The sequence below is a fragment of the Pteropus vampyrus genome, unplaced genomic scaffold, assembly GCF_000151845.1.
Source record: "Pteropus vampyrus isolate Shadow unplaced genomic scaffold, Pvam_2.0 Scaffold256, whole genome shotgun sequence".
Lineage (NCBI taxonomy): Eukaryota > Metazoa > Chordata > Mammalia > Chiroptera > Pteropodidae > Pteropus > Pteropus vampyrus.
In genome coordinates, this window is record NW_011889037.1 from 314,156 (window position 1) to 333,916 (window position 19,761).

A 19,761-nucleotide genomic window follows, 5' to 3' on the forward strand; every position below is an offset into this window, starting at 1 on the left:
CCGGCCTGGGACAAGGACAAGGACGAAGACGCCGACGTGGGCAGCGACCCGTGGGATCTGAGGTAGCGGTGCGATTCACCCATAACCTCTGAACCCCGCCCCGGGCTCCCGTGACCCTCCCCGGTCCCTCAGGCATGGCCGCAGCAGCTCGGGGTCCGAGTCCGAGAGGCTGGCTCCCGGACTTCGCGTGGACAGGTGTGCTCCTTGGGTCCACACAAGGAAACTGAGGCTTAGGGGTGGGGTGTCGCCTGCTGCGGTCTCCGAGGTGGGGTCACAGAGGGTAACCGGTCGCAGCCCAGCTTCCAGACCCTCCTCCATCTGCACACCCTTAGGTGGGTCCTGAGGCTCTTTCCCAGGGTGAGCCAGGAGCCTGGGGCCCTAGGAGGGCTGGTTCCAGCCATGCACAAGTTTTCTGTCTGGAAGGCTTGGGAATGGATCTAGGGCTTGTGATGAAGGGGGTCCCTCTTGAGGGCTATGAGGGGTGCCTTGGGGGTAGAGGGGGGTGGGTCAGCGTGGGAGGGGCCAGCAGGAGACTGGGACTGCCTGAGGACAGGAGCAGGGAGCAGTGAGGCTTTCCCCTCTGTGCAGATGAGAAATAGGGGTCCCTTCCTTTCCTGGCTCCTTCGTCCCTCACCCAGTGCTTGGCTGGCCTGGAGCCCTGCTTCTCTTACCAGAACAAGTGTCTGCTGTAGGGACAGAGCTGGGTCCTGGTCCGGGTACAGGAGAGGGGCTTGAAGTGGGCACACCCACTGGTGGGCACCCCGCTTAGCTGAAGGACTGACAGGAAGGGGCGGGGGGAGCAAGCTCAGGCTGATGGGGAGGACCTGGCCCGCCTGGACATTGGCCCCTTCCTCCAAGCTGGCCCCAAGCTATCTCTTTGCCACCCTGCATCCCTTCCCTCACTCTGGCCTTCACCCTGGGCCAGGGCCCCCGGGAACTTTGGCTTCGGGAGCAGCTTCAGGGCTAGAGATTATCAAGGAGGAAGTGGGCAATCGGTCAGTTGGCTGGCAAAGGTTTGCTCTCTCAGTAAACAAGAACAGGGGTTTCTTCACTGGGCACTTATGGGGCCAGGGCAGCTGGGGTGCAGGCACTGTCCCTGTCCTCGGTGTGCTCACAGTCCACCTGGGAGATAAGAGCGTCTCAGCACTGAGCAGTGTGAGCAAAGGTCAGACCCGCAGTTCATGGAGGTGCCACCGGGGAGGAGGGCGGTTCCAATGAGAGGGATGCTTGCTTCCAGAGGGGCGCTGCTGAGGGAAGCTGCAAAAGAACAGGAGGGTTCCAGAGCCCCCTCTGCTGATCCCCAGAGTTGTCCTCTCCAGGAGGCAGGGGCATGGCCAGCATGATCTCTGTCTGGAGGGGGTGGGAATTGGGGGTCCTATCATGTGAGATGGGGTGTGCCAGCTTAGGCCAAGCTGCCACTGGAAGGGACAGTCACTTTCCTGCTCCGCACCGCCCCGGGGTGCTCAGTGAGAGGGAGCCCTGTCTGCTCACAGTTGAGGTCTGGACCCCTGGGCAGAGGAGCAGTAGGTGGCAGGATGGGTCTGCCTGGGTTTGGAAGGGGGAGCTGGTGGTCAGAGTCCTTCCTGGTTGGCAGGACATGCAAGTTATGTGTGCTTGTCCTTCCAACCTGGATACCACAAGGTTCGAGGTTCCCTGGGGCTTCGGCCGTGATCTGCGGGCCGTGGTCTGGGGCGGCGGAGCCTGCCTTGCTCAGGCTGTCCTCCTCGTCACCCACCCCCCCCTCCTTGCTTGGTGCCTTCTCTTTCCTGCTCCCTCCTTGCCCCACTTCCTGCACTTCCTGCTCACCTTGGCCGGGTGTGGCAGCCACGCTCTGGGTGTGAGCTCATCTCCTCCAGCCTGGGCGTAGCTGTGGGGCCGGAAGGAGCAGTCACCCCTTTCTTCTTGGCCTTGTGGCTCACTCCTTCCCGCTGCTCCACACCCTCTCTGCACCCAGGACTCCTGGGGCACCCTCTGGCCCTGGTTCATGGGCACTCCAGGCAGGGCCCTCCCAGGGCGTCTGTCCCTAGCGTGTCTTCTGTCTCCCCCTCTCCAGTAGGTCTGAGGATGTGGGGGGCACACTCAACCACCCGGCACCACAAGGCTCAGTCCAGAGGCTGGGTGGAGGCAGTGCCCGCTGGCACCCCGCTCCCTCTTTGCTCTGCTTGGTCAGGAGCTGGGCTGTGTGGTCCCAGGGGTGGTCTGCACTTGGAGGCTATGCCTCTAGGCAAGCTTTGAGCCTCGGCGAGCCTCAGTTTCCCCGTGTGCCTGCCTCCTGTGTGATGTGAGGGTTGAGGTGACACACACGATAAGTTGGAATGGCCCCGCTGGCGGGGTCTGCCTGGGGAGGGGGTCTGGGACTGCTGCAGGGCACAGAGGCGTGGACAGCCCCTGCAGTAGGGGAGAGGGTGACAGAGAACTCTGGCAGTGGTGGCCAGATCCCATGCAGGGTGCCTTCTGGTCCACTGCTGCTTACTGCATTGGCAGGGCTGGACCTTCGTGGGAATTGGTGGATGATGGGTGCCCTCCCTGGGCCGGGGCCGCTGACCTGTGGGGGACCTAAGGGGTAGGTGTGGGAGGGTTGCGGAAGGTCCGAAAAGGCTTCTACAGCGTTATTTGGCGTCAGATTGGAAAACAACACCCTTTCTCCACCCTCATCTGCGTCTTAGAGATTGCCACAGATAAAGCTAGCACAGTCCTGCTGGCCCAAAGGGGCAGGGGTCACCTCGTTGTGAAACGGCCCTCAGGGGCGCTGAGCCCAGCGTGGATGTGCAGATGCTGATTGGCAGGCTGGAGCACGAGTCAACTTTGGGATGGTTCTAGTGAAAACTACTGGTCTTGAACTTAGGGGGAGGGGGCTAGGGACAAGCTCAGGGGCCATCCTCTCTGGGGAGTTGGGCCTTGGATCCCTGCCTGCCTTGCAGAAAGGCAGGTGCAGAGTCTCGGGGAGAAGAGGGCCTGGGGTGGGGCTCACAGCCTCACCGTGAGGCCAAGGCAGGCTGGAGGATGGGTGCAGGGAGGCCAGGCCTGTGACCGGGAGAGGCGGGTGACCAGGTGCGGAGCAGACCTGGGTCTGGGGGCGCACAGCTGGCCTGGTGGCACTGCCCTGAATGAAGAGTGCTGAGCAGCACCTCAGCCTCCTGGCCCCTCCCTTCCTGGGTGGGGCCGTCTGAGTGTTGACTCCAGCCAAAACCAGGCTTGCCACAGTGACTGGGCCGGCCCTGAGAGGGCACCTGTGCCATGCTGCCCACTTCCCCCACCTGGGCACCTCCTGAGGCAGGTGGAAAGGGAGGCCCTGGCCTCCAGAACCGGAGGCTTTGCTCAATGTCCTGTGAGGCTTCCTGCTGGCATGGCCGTGGGGGTGAGGCGGGGGCGCAGCTGGTGAGCGCCCTGCGGCCCTCCTCCACCGTGTGCCACCCTGAGGGTCAGACAGGGATATGCGCGTGCCTCTGCCTGCTGCTGTGGGAGACCCTGCTGCCAGGCGCCTGACCCAGGCGGGTCCCCCCTCAGCACCTCAGCCCGGCAGGAGCGCAGCGCTTACTCACCGGTGCTTGAACTGGCAGAGGTGACAGTTTCTCAGAGCAGTTGGAGGCCACACAGGTGCACATCGGGCCGCGTGCTCGGCTGGCCCTTGCTGTGGTGCCCGTGCCCACTCAGCCCTGCGTGCGCCGAGTGTGGGGAGGAGGTGGCTTGAGGCGGGTGGGAGACCATCAGCTCACTGGGTGGTGAGGTGGATTTGCCCCTGTCCTACCTCTGCCCGGCATCACTAGGTGGCCCAGGTCTCTGAGGTGGGCTCTTTCTGTGGGCCCATTACCACTCCACAGCCCAAGGCCTCTGGGGAGCGAGGCTGGGCTCCTGGGCCGAGCAGGGCCAGCTTGTTCCTGTCCATGGCCTGGCCCTGCCCAGAGCCTGGAGGGGCAGGCCCCAGGTGGTCGTGAGAGCTGGCCCCTGGCCGGCCCTCCCTCCCGCGAGTGGGCATAGGGCGAATGCTGGGAGTCTGGGCCCAGCTGCCGCGCTGGATTCAGCTGGGCTCTCAGGTGTCTGCCAGGGCCCGGACCTGTCCTGGACTGGGAGGTATGGGTGGCTTTTGACCCTACCAAGGTTCTCACTGTCCCCTGCCCTGACAGGTGCCACCGCATGCAAGATTCCCTGTTCAGCTCGGACAGTGGCTTCAGCAACTACCGTGGCATCCTGAACTGGTGTGTGGTGATGCTGGTGAGTCACACGGTGGTGAGGGAGGGCGGGGCTCAGGCTTTACTGGAGCACCAAGCTTGTGTGGCTAGGGTGCGTGGGGAGGGACTGGTGGCAGTCCCTGCAGGAGCCACGTACTGAGGCTCCCATGGGCCACATTCTAGACTCTGGTCCCTCTCAAATTCAGGAGAGGCTGCAGAGGGTCGTGGGGGAGGCCTTTGTGCTGTGGGCTGTGGCTTTGCTGGGCGGGTGTGGGAAAGTAGGGAGGAGTGGACAGGATGGGCGCCTGGCCCTGGGCCGGCGGACTGGGTGACTGTGGACAGGGCACCCGGTGGGCCCAGTGCTTCCCCGGCAGCATGTGTGGTCTCGGGTCCAGGAAGAATTCTCTCTGCTCTTCTGAATGGTGTCCCTGGCTGCCTGGCCTGGGTGCCGGGCCTGGGGTGAACAGAGGTGGGAAGATGGCGCCTAGGCTGGGCCCAGCAGCCCAGGCCACGGTTCTGCGGGCCCCCAGCCCCTCTCCTTTAGCCTGAGTCCTAGCGCCCCCCAGAGGTATTAGATGGGATTCTTGCCTCCCCCTCACCCTGTGGCCTGGCTGAGGACCCTGGCTCTAGGGTCCAGTTCTGTCTGACACCTTGTGGGGGTGGGGCCCAGAAGCAGCCGTAATCCAGGACTCAAAAGAGCAGCATGCAGGGCAGGGCAGGGGACAAAGGCCTATTTGAGCCTGCTTCCCACCACTGAGGGCTGATGTGGCCCAAAGCTTTCAACCCTCACCCCGATATGCCTGCCGGTCTCTGGCATGGCTCCCATGCTATGTGTGTAGAAGGGGCTCCAGGCACACCCATTACTCTCTCTCTGTGGTCCCAGGAGGCGCCCTGGGGAGCTGTGGGGAGACTGGCTGAGCAAGGAGACGTCATCAGGAGAAGTCATTCCTGGCCCGCGCAGGGCAGGCCCTCAGTAGCCCGGCCAGCATTGTGTGCTCCCTGTAGCCCCTTGGGCCTGCCTGTCCTTTGGCACTGCCCGAGATCCTTTCCCCTGCTTCTGGCGCCTTTGCCATTCCCCACCCTCGCCACAGACGGGCACCCTACGCTTGGCTCTGTCCTCTATGCTCCCTATGTGGCCTGTGCCTCAAGGTAAGCGCTGTGGATTCGCAGCGCTGGCTCCTGCCTGATGTGGGCTCGCAGGACAGGCCACCACTGGTGGGGTGACAGTGTGGGGCCCTGTGTGTTCTGGCAGGAGGCCGGTGAATCAGACTTGTGGCTGGGGAAGGAGCCCTTACATCTCTGAGCTTGTCACCTCCTCATGAAGCCTTCCCTGACCACCCAGATAAAGGACCCCAGCAGTGTCCCTTTGCCAACATCAGGGTTCCACAGAAGCTACCATGAGCCCTGTGTAGGGCCTGTGCCTGGTGGTGTGGGGGAGGAGGTTGCTGTCCCTGCAGAGGGAGCAAGCCTTGCCCCAGGCTGGAGCTGTGAGCCGCTTTGATGGGGCTCTATCCTTGGAAGCTGCTTTGGGGCCAAGTGCCTGGGCTTGGAGTGTGGCAGCACCAGCTGAGGCCGCTGCGCTCCACGGCCGGTGCAGCCCTGGCCCTCGGCTGGCTGCCGTCAGGACTGGCTAGTGGTTAGGACGCTGCCCCGGGCGTGGGGAGGCTGCTTCCTCAGCAGCTGTGGCCTTGGGGCCCTCTGCAGCTCCACAGGGGCAGATGAGGGCTGCTGGGCAGCTGTCCCTTCTGCTGCTGCGGATGGTCGTGAGGAGGTGCCTGGTATTGGGGTTGGAGCCTCGTTGGTGTAACCAGGGAGAGTAGTGCATCTTTCCGCTTGGTTTGGGGTCACACCAGCTGGGCCCACAGGACTGAGGCTGCTGTCCAGGCCTAGGGATGCTGTCCCCACGGGTACTGGGAGGGGTTGGGGCGGGTGCACGGGCTAACGGGGTGTGTCCCCTCTCTTGCAGGTCTTGAGCAATGCCCGGTTGTTTTTAGAAAACCTCATCAAGTGAGTGTCGTCCCCAGGGCCTGGCCCGGCCCCTGAGGCCCCGCCCCTTCCCTGCTGACTCAGCCCTCCCACCAGCTCAGACCCTCACTCCCACCCCCAGGTATGGCATCCTGGTGGACCCCATCCAGGTGGTGTCCCTGTTCCTGAAAGACCCCTACAGCTGGCCCGCCCTGTGCCTGCTTATTGGTGAGCCGGGCGCTGAAGGGGGTCTTGGGCTGGGGACAGGTCAGACCTGAGCCTGAACCGGCCCTTTGCTTCTTCCGTCCTCAGTGGCCAACGTCTTTGCTGTGGCCGCGTTCCAGGTGGAGAAGCGTCTGGCGGTGGTGAGCAGCGCCCTTGCGCCCAGCAGCCTTTCCCCCGGGGGGCCCTTTGGGGGTGGGCTCTGGCTGAGTGCTGCTCCCCCACCCTAGGGCGCCCTGACAGAGCAGGCAGGGCTGCTGCTGCATGTGCTCAACCTGGTCATCATTCTCTGCTTCCCGGCAGCCGTGGCCTTCCTGCTGGAGTCCATCACTCCAGGTGCCCCCCCATCCCACCCCTGGCCCAGCCTGTCTCGGGTACCACAGGAGAGATGTAGGCCAGCCACAGGGGCTGCCCATGGCCCTCCTGTGGGGGTGTGGAGGCCATGGCCTGAGCCTGCCTCTCCTGCAGTGGGCTCCGTGCTGGCTCTGGCCGTGTACACCATCCTCTTCCTCAAGCTCTTCTCCTACCGGGACGTCAACCTATGGTGCCGACAACTCAGGGCTAGGGCCAAGGCCAAGGCCAAGGCCAAGGCCAAGGCTGGTGAGAGGCTGCCTGGGGCTGAGGCTAGAGCCCATGCCTGCCGTGGGGAGGGAGTGGACCTGGGCATCAGCACAGCCTCACTTGCCCCTGGCTTGCTCCCAGCTTCTGCAGGTGAGAAGGCCAATGGTGCGGTGGCCACACGGACCGGCACCATCAGCTACCCGGACAACCTGACCTACCGCGGTGAGGAGCCTGTAGGGCCACTCGAGGATGGTGAGGGAGGCAGTGGGGGACAGTGGGCCCAGCCTCCCGGTGCCAGCCCTGCCCTGCCTTTCCAGATCTCTACTACTTCCTCTTTGCTCCTACACTGTGTTATGAGCTCAACTTTCCCCGCTCCCCCCGCATCCGAAAGCGCTTCCTGCTGCGGCGGCTCCTCGAGATGGTGAGGCTGGGGGGCTTGTGAGGGGTTGGAGGCGCTGCCAGGAGCTGGGAGGCTCAGCCTGCTGCTTCGTTTCCTCCCTCAGCTGTTCTTCACCCAGCTCCTGGTGGGGCTGATCCAGCAGGTATGTGGGAGGGCCCAGCGGGGCCGCCTGCCGGGGCCTTGGGGTGGGCGGGGCCGGGCTACCGACCTGACTCTGCGCCGTCCTTTGCAGTGGATGGTCCCCACCATCCAGAACTCCATGAAACCTTTCAAGGTGAGCTGTCAGGCTCTCCATTAGTTGAGGGGCGGCGGGGAGGGGGTGGCCTGGCAGCCAGCTGAGCCTTGTCTCTGCAGGACATGGACTACTCACGCATCATTGAGCGCCTCCTGAAGCTGGCGGTGAGAGGGCTGGGCAGTGGGGCGGGGCACGAGGGTGGGTGGGGGTTCTGGAACCTGGCACCCGCTTTCCCCTCAGGTCCCCAACCACCTCATCTGGCTCATCTTCTTCTACTGGCTCTTCCACTCCTGCCTGAACGCCGTGGCCGAGCTCATGCAGTTTGGAGACCGCGAGTTCTATCGGGATTGGTGGTGGGTGGCCCTGTGGGAAGGGGGCCTGGGGGTGGGGCACTCATGGTGTCATCTGACACCCACTCTCTTGACCCCCAGGAACTCTGAGTCTGTTACCTACTTCTGGCAGAACTGGAATATTCCTGTGCATAGGTGGTGCCTCAGGTGGGCAGGGGTGTGAGTGCGGTGGGCAGGTGGAGGCCCGTGAGGGTGGCCGGGCGCCCGCCTATGACCCCCTCTCCCTTGCCCCTGCAGACACTTCTACAAGCCTATGCTGCGGCGCGGCAGCAGCAAGTGGGTCGCCAGGATTGGGGTGTTCCTGGCCTCGGCCTTCTTCCACGAGGTCAGTGCTCCACAAGCGGGCCGTGTCCTGCTGCTGGGGTGGGTGTGGCCCTCCAGGAGCCCCTGACCCGGTTCCTCCCACCTCAGTACCTAGTGAGCATCCCTCTGCGCATGTTCCGCCTCTGGGCCTTCACCGGCATGATGGCGCAGGTGAGCCCCTGGTGCGGTCACCTCACCCCTTCTCACCCGCCCTTTCCCCGCACGGGGACCCCTAGCCCTGTGGTCAACTGACTGTGCCCCCACCACGTCCCCAGATCCCGCTGGCCTGGATAGTGAGCCGATTCTTCCGGGGGAACTACGGCAACGCGGCCGTGTGGCTGACTCTCATCATCGGGCAGCCGGTGGCCGTGCTCATGTATGTCCATGACTACTACGTGCTCCACCACGAGGCACCGACTGTGGGGGCCTGAGCCGCTCTGCTCACTCCTCACTGCCCAGGACAGAGCCCAACCTGCACATGTGCTGGACGGGCTGCCACCCCTAAGAGGTCTCTCTGCCCCTATGGGGCTCCCTCCTTCCCCGCAAGGGTGGCAGACTGGGCACTGGCCGGCCTTGCCCATGAATCCAAGGTGTCAATAAAGTCCTGTCCAGAGTGAACTCCCTCTGCCTGCCTGGGGCAGGAGGGCCTCTCCTCTCCCCTGGTCTGTGCTGTGGTGCTCTTGGGGTGGGGTCTGGGTTCCACTGGCCACTGGGGTGCCATGCCCAGGGTACGGGGCAGGCACTGGCAGTCAGGCAGAGCCCACCCCACCCCCATGCCAGGTATGGCAACCCTCAGTGCCCAGAAAGGTTCAGCTGAGGTCCGACGCTCTGTCTGGTCACTGCTGTTTACCCGGTGGGGGTGGGGGCTTGGGAGAGGGCACCTAAGGGCTTCCTCCAAGTCGACCTCAGCTTGGGATGCTCACATGGAAAAGGGTCGAGTGTCAGGACCGACAGGTGGACAGGCTCACACAAAGGCATAAGGACAAGGCCATGAGCCCTGGGCAGCAGCACCCCAGGGGTAGGCCCTGGCCCATTCCTTGCCTGGAGCCTCCCTCTCAAGAGCACATGTATCCACAGACAGGTGGGGGCGTGGGTGCCTGAGTAGCTGTTTGTACCTCCTGGGTCTAGGGGGACCCTCCACACCCCAGCTTGCCTACCCTACCTAGCCCAGCCCCTCCCCACCCTCAGTTGATACCAAGTTGGGCAGTCCACATAGCACAGTATTCAGGGCACCTTGTTCCCAAACCCTGCCACCTGCCAAGCCTGACAGGTCGTGGGCAGCCTTTATCTTACTGAGTCACCTCTCAAGATGGAAAAGCCGAGGGAATATGCCAGGCCAGATTGGCCCTGACTTGCAGCTGTGGCCCCAGAGGGCCAGTGTCTCAGAGGCAGTATCTCCCTGGCCCCTGCCAAGCGAATGGTGAACAGTGGGGGAAGCTGCTGGGGGCACAGGATGTTAAGTAGGTTGCTTTGACGTGTGCCTCCCCCACCCCTGGGCTGGCGGAGCTCAGAAGCCTCCCGGAAGGCAGGGCCCGACTCCTGTTCCTGAGCCAGATCTCATGGCACTGAACCGTCCCCTCTTCCGAAGGCAGCCCAGCACCCTGAGAACACTCTGCTAGGAAGACACACAGTGTCCCACCTGGAGGTACCCTAGTGGGGAGACCTTGGGAAGAGGGGGGAATCCTGCAACCCCAACCCCTGCACAGGTCCTGTGGAGTCCTGTGGAATCCGGTGGGCACAGGTGTGCAGAGGGCATCTACCATCCAAGGCCGTCAGGCCCCAGCCCCTTCCGAGCATGGCCCCTCCTCACTGCACCCGGCCCACCACACTGCTGGGGCGGGAGGAAATGGACTCAGAACGCCACGGCGTCCAGCCTGGCATTTATGGATCTCTGCCTGTTTTGTGCATCGTTTGCCTATACACCTGTGTATCTCTACGGAAGGGGAAAGGGGTACTCATAAAAATCCAAAATCCAATTCTGCCCAAACACCCACAGTACTGTCAGTCCAGGTGTTGCCAGCCAGGGCACGCGGGAATGGGGCCCTTGCTGCTGGCCAGAAGCAGCCCCACCCCGCGCCGACAGGAGTGGCAGGGAACGTGGCCAAGCCCTCTTCCTGGGACCTCTAGGAGATGGTGGGGTCCTTGGCTTTGGGGGACTCAGAGCCCGTCAGCAGGGAGACGGTGGGGTCGTCTGTGTAGTCATCCCCCTCGGAGAAGTAGGAGCCGTCCCCCAGCTCGAAGAGCACAGGCAGGTCGCTGCTCCCCATGTCCACGGAGCCTGGGTCCACCAGGAACAGGGGTTGTGCTGTGTAGTGCACCAGCTGCTTCCCTAGGGGTGGGGCCAGGTCAGGGTGCTGGTAAGCGGTGGGGCGCGGGCAGTGGGGCAGGGTGCGGGTGGTGAGGCACAGGCAGGCTCACCTGAGTCCGGGTTGCTGCTCTCGGCCTCCAGAGGCCTGGGGGGCTCCTGGGGAGACAAGAGCTCCTGGATCTGCTGGGGCAGGAAAGGCATAGTGTGGGTTCCCACTCACCCCTTCTCTCCCACTCCCCACCCCACTGTACGCACGCTGGCCAGGCTGCTGTCGAGGTCGGGCAGGTTCACTTCCGGCACGGTCATTGAGGGGCTGAATAGCTGCAGGGGACGGAAGCCAGTGAGGCTGGGCCTATGAGCCGGGCGGGGGCGGGGCGGGGGCGGGGCGGGACTCACATCCAGCAGGGCGCTGGTGTCCACGCTGAAGCCGTGGCTCGTCAGCATGCTCTGCAGGGTGTCCAGATTAGAGTCCATGGCGTCCAAGTGGTCACTGAGCTCGGTCCTGGCCGGAGTGAGTGGGGCAGGTGAAGCAGGGCCCTGGGCGCCCCTGACGCCTTCCTGCTGTGGCTCACACCCGGCTGTCAGAGGGCTCCCCTCGGCCACACCCCTTCCTGCTTGGGCTTGCCCTCTGAAGCGGGGCCTGGCCGCCTGGGGAAGAGTAGCTCAGGCCATGCTGGCTAGTCGTCACTGCCAGGCCCTGTAAGGCTCCTGGCAGCACTTGAGGCTGGGCCAAGGTGACAGGGGGGCTGACGAGGGATTTAGTGCTCGGAACAGGCTGGGGCAGTGTTTTAGGCTTGAAGAAATCCTGCCTTTGCACTTGAAAACAGCAGAAGGGGAAAGGAGCTGTGCCCAGTGTGTGGTGGGCCGGTCTCTCCCCTAGTAGCCATAACCGAGATGCCCTGGGCCACCTGGCGCATCTGGGCCATGGGGACCCATGGGACCCAGCCCCACCCTGAGGAAACCCATCAGTACAGTGGCAAGGACCCTGGTGGCACCAGCAGCCACGCCAGGCTGGGAGGCCGGTCCCGCTGTAGAGGGCCCGGGGCGTCCATTCACCAGGGAGGGCCAAGTGCTCGTGGCCAGGCTGGGGTCTGGTCTACAGCTGGGGAGGGGCCCGAGCTCTGGCGGAGCCCTCCTCCCTCCCCAGTGGGGACGGCGCTAACCCTGGCTGGACTCGGCCATGCAGAGAGAAGGAGGAGGGGCAGGGGAAGAGGCGGGCGACCCCAGACATCTGTGGAGTGCGAGCCAAACTGCAAGATACAAAGACAAGAGCCCCCCGATTGCAGGTGGGGGCCGGGTGGGCACTGTGCCCCCCGCCCTCGTTCGCCTGGCCTCTGGGGCAGGGCCTCTGCTGGGCAGCAGGACAGACACAAGGACCCAGTGGCCTGTGGCAGGAGCAGGTGACAGCAGCAGCCAGGGTGGCCCAGAGAGCAGGCAGGACAGGCCACGTGGCCTCTGCTCCCATAGCAGCGGGGTTGTGGGACGGCCTGGTCCGTCTGTCTCCCTTCCCAGCCCCCAACACCGAGCTCAAGGCCATGTCTGCTGGCTCAACCCCAGTGAGCCCTGTGCCTTCAGGCTTGAGGGCCCCTGTCCAGCTCCCCCAGAAGAGTCCTGGCCAGAGGCCTGGCAGCACTTCAGGGGCTGAGGCGGAGGGTAGCACTCACTTGTCCAGGCAGGCGACGCTGAGGCACTTCTCAGGGGCTGAGGGCGGTGGGGGTGAGGTGGGGCGGGCCCCAGCCTCCGGGAGGGGCGTGGCCACGGCCGAGGCAGTAGGGGCGGGTTCGCTCTCTCGCAGGATGGAGTCGATGAGGGTGGCTGGAGACAGGGGAGTCTCCGCAGCAGGGGACAGGCGCCCTGGACTCGCTAACTCCACCTGGGGGCTCCGAGGAGGGCTGGGGGGCTCCTCCTTGACTCGCACCAGGGGGCTGCTCGACAGGGGCCTGCACGGAGGGGAGAGGGGGCACACGTGTCAACAGGCGCCCTGCTGGCCCAGCCTCCCCCGATGCTGCTGGGAAGGTGACTCACTGACCCCCACCTCTCGTCTATGCTCCCGCCTGGGGAGGCCAAGGGGCTGCTGGGCACCAGCTCGGTGATGTCAGAGATGATGGGTCCGGAGCTGGAAACAGCATCTGGGGAGTAGAGGCCGGAGCCGCCGAAGGCCGGGGATGGAGCCTGCCGTCAAAGGGAGGTGAGCCCAAGGGAGGTGAGCCCCGTTCGCTGTAGCCGCGCCCGCCCCGCCGGCCAGCCAAGCGCTCACCGAGTAGGGGCTGGAGCCGTGGCTGTGCTCCAGGGAGTACTGCCGGCTGTACTTGGGCAAGGGGTGCGCCGAGCTGCCATCGTTCAGCATCAAGGGGCTGCAGGGAAGGGTGGCGTTAGCGGCCTCCACGGGCCTGGTGGCACCCAGGAGGCAGAGGTGGCGCTGGGCCCTGTGCAGAGGGGAGGCTCCCCCAGCGCCTCACATCTTTCTCTTCACCCCCAGGATCCGGTTCGACTGCACCAGCGAGATGAGGAACTGGATGAGCTGTGGGGCGGAGAGGCACGGTCAGCCTGGCCCCAGAGGCCCCCCGGGCACCCTGCAGGCCAGCCGCGCACCTTGTTGACCACTTTCTGCTGCTGGGCGTGCTTCTGCCGCAGGCTGGCCACCTCCCGCCACAGGGCCTCGTTCTCGCTGTAAAACACCAGTGCTGTCAGCGGGCTGGGCCGAGCTCCAGGAATCCCGGGCCGGGGCTGCAGACTCCACCACCCAGCTGTGGGCTGCACCTCACGGGCCTGGCCGCACACTGGGTGTGAAGTGGCTGTATGACGGGGCTGGGGGCAGGCCAGGGCTCGCTGGCCCCACCCCCCCTTGCTCTGGTGCACAGAAGGCCAGGTTGGGGGACGGCAGTGGGCCCCTGGCACAGGGCTCCTTGGGCAGAGCTGGGGCTCGGGTCAGATGCGGGGTGGAGCGTGCTTGCTATACCCCAGGACCCTTCCTGGGCAGCTGTGGCAGCCCCCCTAAGTGCTGCCTCTCCCACTTCTGCCCTGAGCCTGAGAGAGGAGGGAGGCCAGGGGACAACTCTTCAGGCCGCAGAGTGGCATATGGGCGTCGTCCTGTGCTTTGGGGATGCAGGGTCCCTTCACTGGGCCTGGTAGTGGCTCAGAGGTGGCCCTGAGGGACAGGAAAGGCCACCTGAGTAAGTCCTAACCAAGCAAGCAAGGCCATGAGCAGTTCTGCCCTTCCGGTGGTCAGCCCTGCTAAGCCCCCACATCTTCTTGACAGGGACTTAACCCTCTTGGCCTCACCTGGAGAGGCAACTGTGTCCTGGGAGGCCAGACTCATCTGGCTCTCAAAGTAAAAACAGTCAGAGCCCAGGAGTCACCTCCATGACATAGGGTCACAAGGGTCCACTTTGAGTGGCCCTGAGGTCACACTGAGCCAAGGACAGCCGCCCCAGGCTAGGCTTCCTGAGGTCCCTAGGCCCCCCAGTGCATGGGAGGAACCCGAGCTGGCCTTCCTGGGGGTCCTGGCTAAGGCAGGGAGAGTAAAGCTGGTTATGCACCAGACGTGCACCGTGGGAGGCGTGCTTCCTGCTCCACGGGCCTGAGGTGACACCTATGTTGAGCGATGTGAGGGGCACGGGAGCCAGCAGCAGGAGACGACACTGTGGGCTCAGTAAGGAGCCGGGCCACCCTGGCCTGCAGGGAAGGCCAGGAGGGCGGGGCGCTTGCGCCGAGGGTGCGGCCAGGGCTCAGGTCCTAGCTCTGCAGGAGCAGCCGACCCCAGCTCCTGGCAATCAAGGATGGCCCGGCAGGGGCCCGGAAGGGTATGCCAGCCCAAAGCCAGTTCTATGTGTGGGAAGCACCTGCCACAGACACTGCAGGTGGGGCGGGTGGGGAAGAGGCCCCGGGACAGAGCGGCCACCCCCACGGGACCTACTGCTTCATGGCCAGGAGCTTGGAGTCCATGCTCTCCTGCTTCCCCTTCATCAGCTGCACATCCGTCAGGAGTTTGGTGACACTGTCCTGGCGAATCTTTATGTCCTCGTTCTTCAGGGTGGACACCTGGGTCCCCAGGGGGAGCAGTCACTGAGATGGCCCCCCAGAAAAGAGGGGAGGGCCGGGGACACCCAGGAAAGGGCCAAGGGGCTGCCGGTCTGAGACAGGCCTTCCCTGCACAGCTGGGGGGGACCAGGGCGGGGTCCGCGATGGACAGTGGGGAGGGTGGGCCCACTGGGAGAGGGTGGGGTGCAGCCAGGCCGGCCACTCACGCTGGGCACTTTCCTCTTGATGTTCTCGAGGAGCCGCTCCTGGCCGCGCAGGAAGCACGGGTGCTGGAACTCGGTGTCATCACGCTCTGGCTTGACTAGGCCGCCCTGCTCGATGTGCACCACCTTCCGGAAGCCGTCTGCACACCGGGGGTGGGGGGAGGGCGGGGTTGCCTCAGGGCCGGAAGGAGGCCTGCCCGCAGCGGCTGCGGGTCTTAAGGGAGACCCCATGTCCCCACATAGCACCCCTACCAACGCCTGTGGCTGTGGCCGCCTGGGGCTTCATGAGCTTTCCCCGGGACCTCGGGCCAGGCCCACGAGGACCCCTCTACCCAGGGAAGAGGACTCCCGGCCCAGGCTCCCTCCCTCAGCTCAGACAGGGTCCGCCTCCCTGTGGAGCCCCTTGGCTCCGCCTTACGCCCTGCAGGCGGCACTCACACATGTTGAGCTGCCGCACGAAGCTGGCCATGTTGTTGTGCTTGAAGTACTTGGGCAGCACCTCCTTGGCAAACTGGCCCTGGTCGAACACGTGGAAGCTGTTCCCGCTCTGCAAGAGACATGTGGGAGGTCACGCACTCCCACCCCGTGGGGCTGGGCCACCGGGGCCCGGGAGACGTGGAGCTCACCCCCTCCCCGGACCACCAGCCAGGTACGTGGCCAGAGAGACATAAGGGACCTCGGCACTGTCAGGGAGCCCTGCCCCAGGTCTGGAGCCTCCCAGTGCCAAGTTTACGTTCACAGAACAGCACAGTGCCCAGGCCCCCTCTCTAGGGGGACCCGCTCTAGCTCCCATCAGCAAATCTACCCTGAGAACAGCCAAGAGCTCTAGTGAGGCAGCTCTGACAAGGGGGCCCTAACTCCCCCTACTCGGGAGCAACTCGCGGCCCCAGACGCGCCGCTTCGCCTTCCTTCTGGCGCCCGAGGGACATGGACTGACCTACTCTTCTGGCCACCTGCCTCCTGACCTAGTCCAAAGCCGTTAAGAGGGGCGACACGCAGGCCCCCCTCGTGGTCAGGGCCGCTGCAGCAGGCCTCCCCCGTGGGACAGGGAGGGGCACTGCATGCCAAGACGGATGTAAACATGTGAGGTGAGCAGCTGCTGGAGGAAGAGCCTCTGAAAATCTTCTCCTCCAAAGGAACAATAAGAAAATGGGCAAAAAATGTGAGCGTCAACGTTCTTAGACGTCTGAAAATTAACCAAAGGATCGCAGCAATACAGGGAGCGGTTTCTTTTTTTTTTAAGCCTACAGCACCTGGTCTTCCTAGGTGGTCTCCCATCCAAGTTCTAACCAGGCCCGGCCCTGCTGAGCTTCTGAGATCGGACAAGATTGAGCGTGTTCGAGGTAGCAGGGAGCATTTATTCAAGGGAAAAGGGCGACCCTCAGTGAGATCGGTGAGCTTCGTGGCATCGTAACTTGCCCTATTTCCACCTCCTTTCCTGTGGCCCTGGAAACAGCAGCTGGAGCCAAGGGGACACCAGCTTCCTGGCAGCCACTGTGGCGCACGAGGGCTGGGGCTCCTGGAAGCCCCACGCCAAGAACTGCTGCTGGGCCCGGCCGCTCCCTGGAAGGGTACTCGCCAGGCTGTCTGCATTTGACCCAAAGCTCTCCCAGCGTAAACAGCCTTCTCTCTAGGTGTGTTCCACTTCCAAACTTCATCGCTGCCAAACACAGTGCGTGACACCTGTGGCGAACGACAGGCCGACCAGAGAACTCAAAAGTAAGAGCTGGGGAATGAGATGCCGAGGACTCTGAGGAGCGCCAAAAGCCACACGCACGTGCGGGGCTGTGTGCACACTCAGGAAAGACCTGAGGACGCCCCGAGCTCTCCGCTCCCGCAGCGTGGAGGCTGTCGACTGCCCAGCTCGCAGCGGAAACCATGCCTCTGGCAGAGACAGGTGATTTCCCGGTTCCGGGCGTTCGAGGAAATTCCCGCCCCTTCCCGGCCTGACCACTCAGCCAGCTGAGCAAAGGCTCTAGTGGTCACAGGGAACGAGGAGCACGGACGGTCCAGAATCACCCAGACAAGTCACTGAACGAGCAGCAGGACCTACAAGGGGCTGCAACGGCAACGAAGCCTGGGGCAGAGAGAGTTTGACATATGTTAAGTTATACCAACTGAAAATCTAGTTTTCAACAAAAAAATTACGAGACATGCAGAAAAACAAGGTATGGCCCCTACACGTGAAAAAAGCAACCAGGAGAAACGGTCCCCGACGAAGCTCAGGGGTCCGACCTACTAGACAAGGACTTCGGGTCGGGTATTTGACACGTGTCCTAAAGCAAAACAGAACTGCCTCCAAGGAAGTTCGAAGGAAAGCAGACAGCGCCTCACGGCACAGAGAACAGGAGTAGAAACAGATGTTACGCGGACCAAATCGAAACCCTGGAGTTGGAAAACGTAACAACGCAGATCTGAAATTCAAGGAGGGGGCTGAAGGGCAGGTCTGAGCCGGGGTGAGCAGGAGCCAGCAAACGTGAAGACGGCTGGCGAGATGCAGCAGCCCGGGGGACACCGCCAAGCACCAGCATGTGCACATGGGCATCCCAGGACGAGAAAAAGGACAGGAAGCATAGCTGAAGGAACAATGGCCCCGAACTCCCCAAATCTGGTAAAAATTATCCAGGACGCTAGACGAACTCCAAGTAGGACAGACTGAAAGAGATTCACAGCAGACATTTCGCATCGCACTGAGAGGTAGAAGCTCCGGGGGACCCTTGGGGGCGGCATGGGGACGGCCTCGCTGCGCACAAGGGACACTTAAGATCTAAGGCTGATTTCCGTCAGAGGCCGGGAGGCCGGGGCAGCGGGTCACACCTGGAGGGAGCCAGGAACAGCACGCCCAGCCAGGCTGCCCTCCCACGGCAGAGGAGCAGGTGCGGGGACCGGAGGGGCAGAAGGCTGCCGAGAGCCTTCTAGGAGGCACGCGACAGCAGCGGCGGCACCCAGTCAGGAAACTACTCCAACCCAGAGACGGTGCATATGCAGCACCAAGACAGTCCTGGTGGCCACGGGCCACAGCATTCCTCATCCCCCCGAGCTCCAGGCTAGAGGCCCAGTCATCAGAGGCCTGGAGACTGTAACCGGGAGGCTGGGGTCCCCACCCGCAGAACAGAGGCTCCGATGCAGGTGGGCAGGCTGAGGACCCTGGGCTCCTACCACCCTCACCCCAGCCGGGCGGGAGAGCCCAGAGGATCAGAGGCCACTGCCCTGCCCAGCACCCAGGGAGGCTGTGGAGGAAAGAGAGCTCCAGGGCTCTCTCCGAGGGGTCCCCTTCCTTCACCTCGGGAGTGGGGAGCCAAAGCTTAAGTGCATTCTCGAAAACAACGCCTCTGAGCTAGGGGTAAAAGCCAGGCCCAGGAAAGCTGGCTCACAGGCCAAGGGCAGTGAGGACCCTCCTGGGGCCACAAAACTACCACTGCTGAAATCTGACTGGATCAGACAGCAAGACTTGTGCCCAAGGGCACTGTCGAAAGCAACAAGACAACCAGGGGTAATGGGCTTGACAGGGACTGTCCCAGGCAGTGAACTCACACACCACAGGGAGGAAACAGTCCGGCATGACCAGAGAAAGGCACTGTAAGGGAGAACCGCCTGGAAATTCTGGGGTCGGAAGTCTAATAACCGAAGTGAAAAATTTCCTAGAAGGCCGTGCTGGCAGAATGAAGAACTGGCACGTGACAGAGATCATGACAGCTGAACACAGAGAAAACAGAATAAAGGAAAATAAAAGGCGTGTCGAAAACGCGTGGGACACTTTTACCTGCACCAGCTGACAGACTTGGTGACCTGCGGGGAGGAACAAGCAGTCAAAGAAGGAAAGTCTACCCAATCTGCTCAAGAAACCCATTACATGGTATGTCTCCCCACTTACTTGGGTTGACTTTGCTTTCTCATAAATGTTTTTATAATTTTAAGCTTTTGGCATACAGATCTTTGCTCATGTTATTTGGTTTACACTTAAGTACTTTACGGTTTTTTGGAGAAATTGCAAACAATATTTATAAAAAATCAGTTTCCTATTGTTTGTCACTAGTATGTAGAAATACAAGCAAAACTCATTCTTTAGTTCTAGGAGAACTTTTTCCATTTTACTTTTTCACGTAGACAATCCGTGAAAAAGCAGTTTTATTTCTTCCTCTCCAGTACATTTTGTAACGTCCCTCGTGTGCTGGGCAAGCCTTCCGGTCCGGCATGAAAACAGACAGTGAGCCTCGTCCTGCCTTAGCGCCTTCAGTCTCTTGCCTGAATCCCGTCTGCTGCCGGCTGCAGGCCTCTCTGGAGACCCACTCTGTATCAGGCTGAGGAAGTTCCCTGCTATTCCTCGCTTCCTGAGGTTTTTAAAAAATATCACGAATGTCAAATTTTGTCAAATGCCTGTTCGGATAACATGATCACGTGGTCTTCCTTCTTTACACTGTCAACGTGGTGAATAACAGGAAAAAAATTCTGAACTACCTGTGCATTCCTGGGATCAATCCCATTTGTTGTGACATTCTTCTTACACACTGCTGGATCTGACCTGCTGACATTTTATAGAAGACATTAAGAAGGACAAGACTGGTCTGTAGTTTGGACTTTCTTCATCTAATTTTGGTATCAGGGTAATGCCCGCCTCATAAAACGAGCTGCAGAGTGTTTCCTCCTCTGCTCTTCTGAAGAACGTGTGTGACTGCTGTTTGGATTTCCCTGCACAATCACTTACTCGACCTGGAGATTTCTCTTCAGGAGGGTTTCTAACTAGGAATTCAATTTCTTTAGATTCAGGACCTCGGGTGACCTTCTTCCTCTTGGGTGAGTCTGGGCGGTCTGTGGTTTCAGAGACCGGGTCCGTTTCACCTAAGGGACAAATCTACATGCAGAGCTGCTCGCAGTGCTTCCTCGGTATCTCTCACCGCCCGTGGGGGCCGGAGCGCTACATCCGCCGTCCATTCCCGATGTTGCTCGTTTACGTCTCCTCTTCCTCCTTCTGTCGGTCGTGCTACCAGTTTCCAGTTTCGATCT

General features: G+C 62.3%; 2 protein-coding genes across 9 annotated transcripts in view; one reads left to right on the plus strand and one right to left on the minus strand.

Moving 5' to 3' along the window:
- The first annotated feature begins 6 nt into the window (after positions 1-6).
- Positions 7-8,823, plus strand: DGAT1 (diacylglycerol O-acyltransferase 1). The gene is made up of 17 exons (XM_011374865.1): positions 7-62; positions 4,125-4,212; positions 6,136-6,176; positions 6,277-6,362; positions 6,447-6,499; positions 6,587-6,692; positions 6,825-6,956; positions 7,059-7,139; positions 7,235-7,338; positions 7,421-7,459; positions 7,550-7,591; positions 7,672-7,716; positions 7,793-7,905; positions 7,984-8,049; positions 8,140-8,227; positions 8,314-8,376; positions 8,481-8,823. Exons 2-17 carry the CDS (start codon positions 4,135-4,137, stop codon positions 8,634-8,636), a joined length of 1,293 nt encoding a protein of 430 aa, XP_011373167.2. The 5' UTR covers positions 7-62; positions 4,125-4,134; the 3' UTR covers positions 8,637-8,823.
- A 1,249-nt stretch (positions 8,824-10,072) lies between these two features.
- The window catches only part of HSF1 (heat shock transcription factor 1), a 14,787-nt gene continuing 5,098 nt past the window's right edge, over positions 10,073-19,761 (minus strand). The window contains exons 2-14 of one of the 8 annotated variants that reach the window (XM_011374861.2): positions 15,196-15,304; positions 14,761-14,897; positions 14,430-14,554; positions 13,106-13,181; positions 12,973-13,034; positions 12,771-12,867; positions 12,549-12,685; positions 12,178-12,453; positions 11,677-11,763; positions 10,910-11,015; positions 10,769-10,834; positions 10,624-10,693; positions 10,073-10,534 (exon numbers count right to left, since the gene is read on the minus strand). In XM_011374861.2, coding sequence (XP_011373163.1) covers positions 10,329-10,534; positions 10,624-10,693; positions 10,769-10,834; positions 10,910-11,015; positions 11,677-11,763; positions 12,178-12,453; positions 12,549-12,685; positions 12,771-12,867; positions 12,973-13,034; positions 13,106-13,181; positions 14,430-14,554; positions 14,761-14,897; positions 15,196-15,304 — 1,554 coding nt within the window. In that variant the 3' untranslated portion in view covers positions 10,073-10,328. Of the gene's footprint in view, positions 10,535-10,623; positions 10,697-10,768; positions 10,835-10,909; positions 11,016-11,676; positions 11,764-12,177; positions 12,454-12,542; positions 12,686-12,770; positions 12,868-12,972; positions 13,035-13,105; positions 13,182-14,429; positions 14,555-14,760; positions 14,898-15,195; positions 15,305-19,761 lie in introns of all 8 variants that reach the window. The other 7 variants (XM_011374860.2, XM_011374862.2, XM_011374859.2 and 4 more) reach the window with 7 other exon arrangements.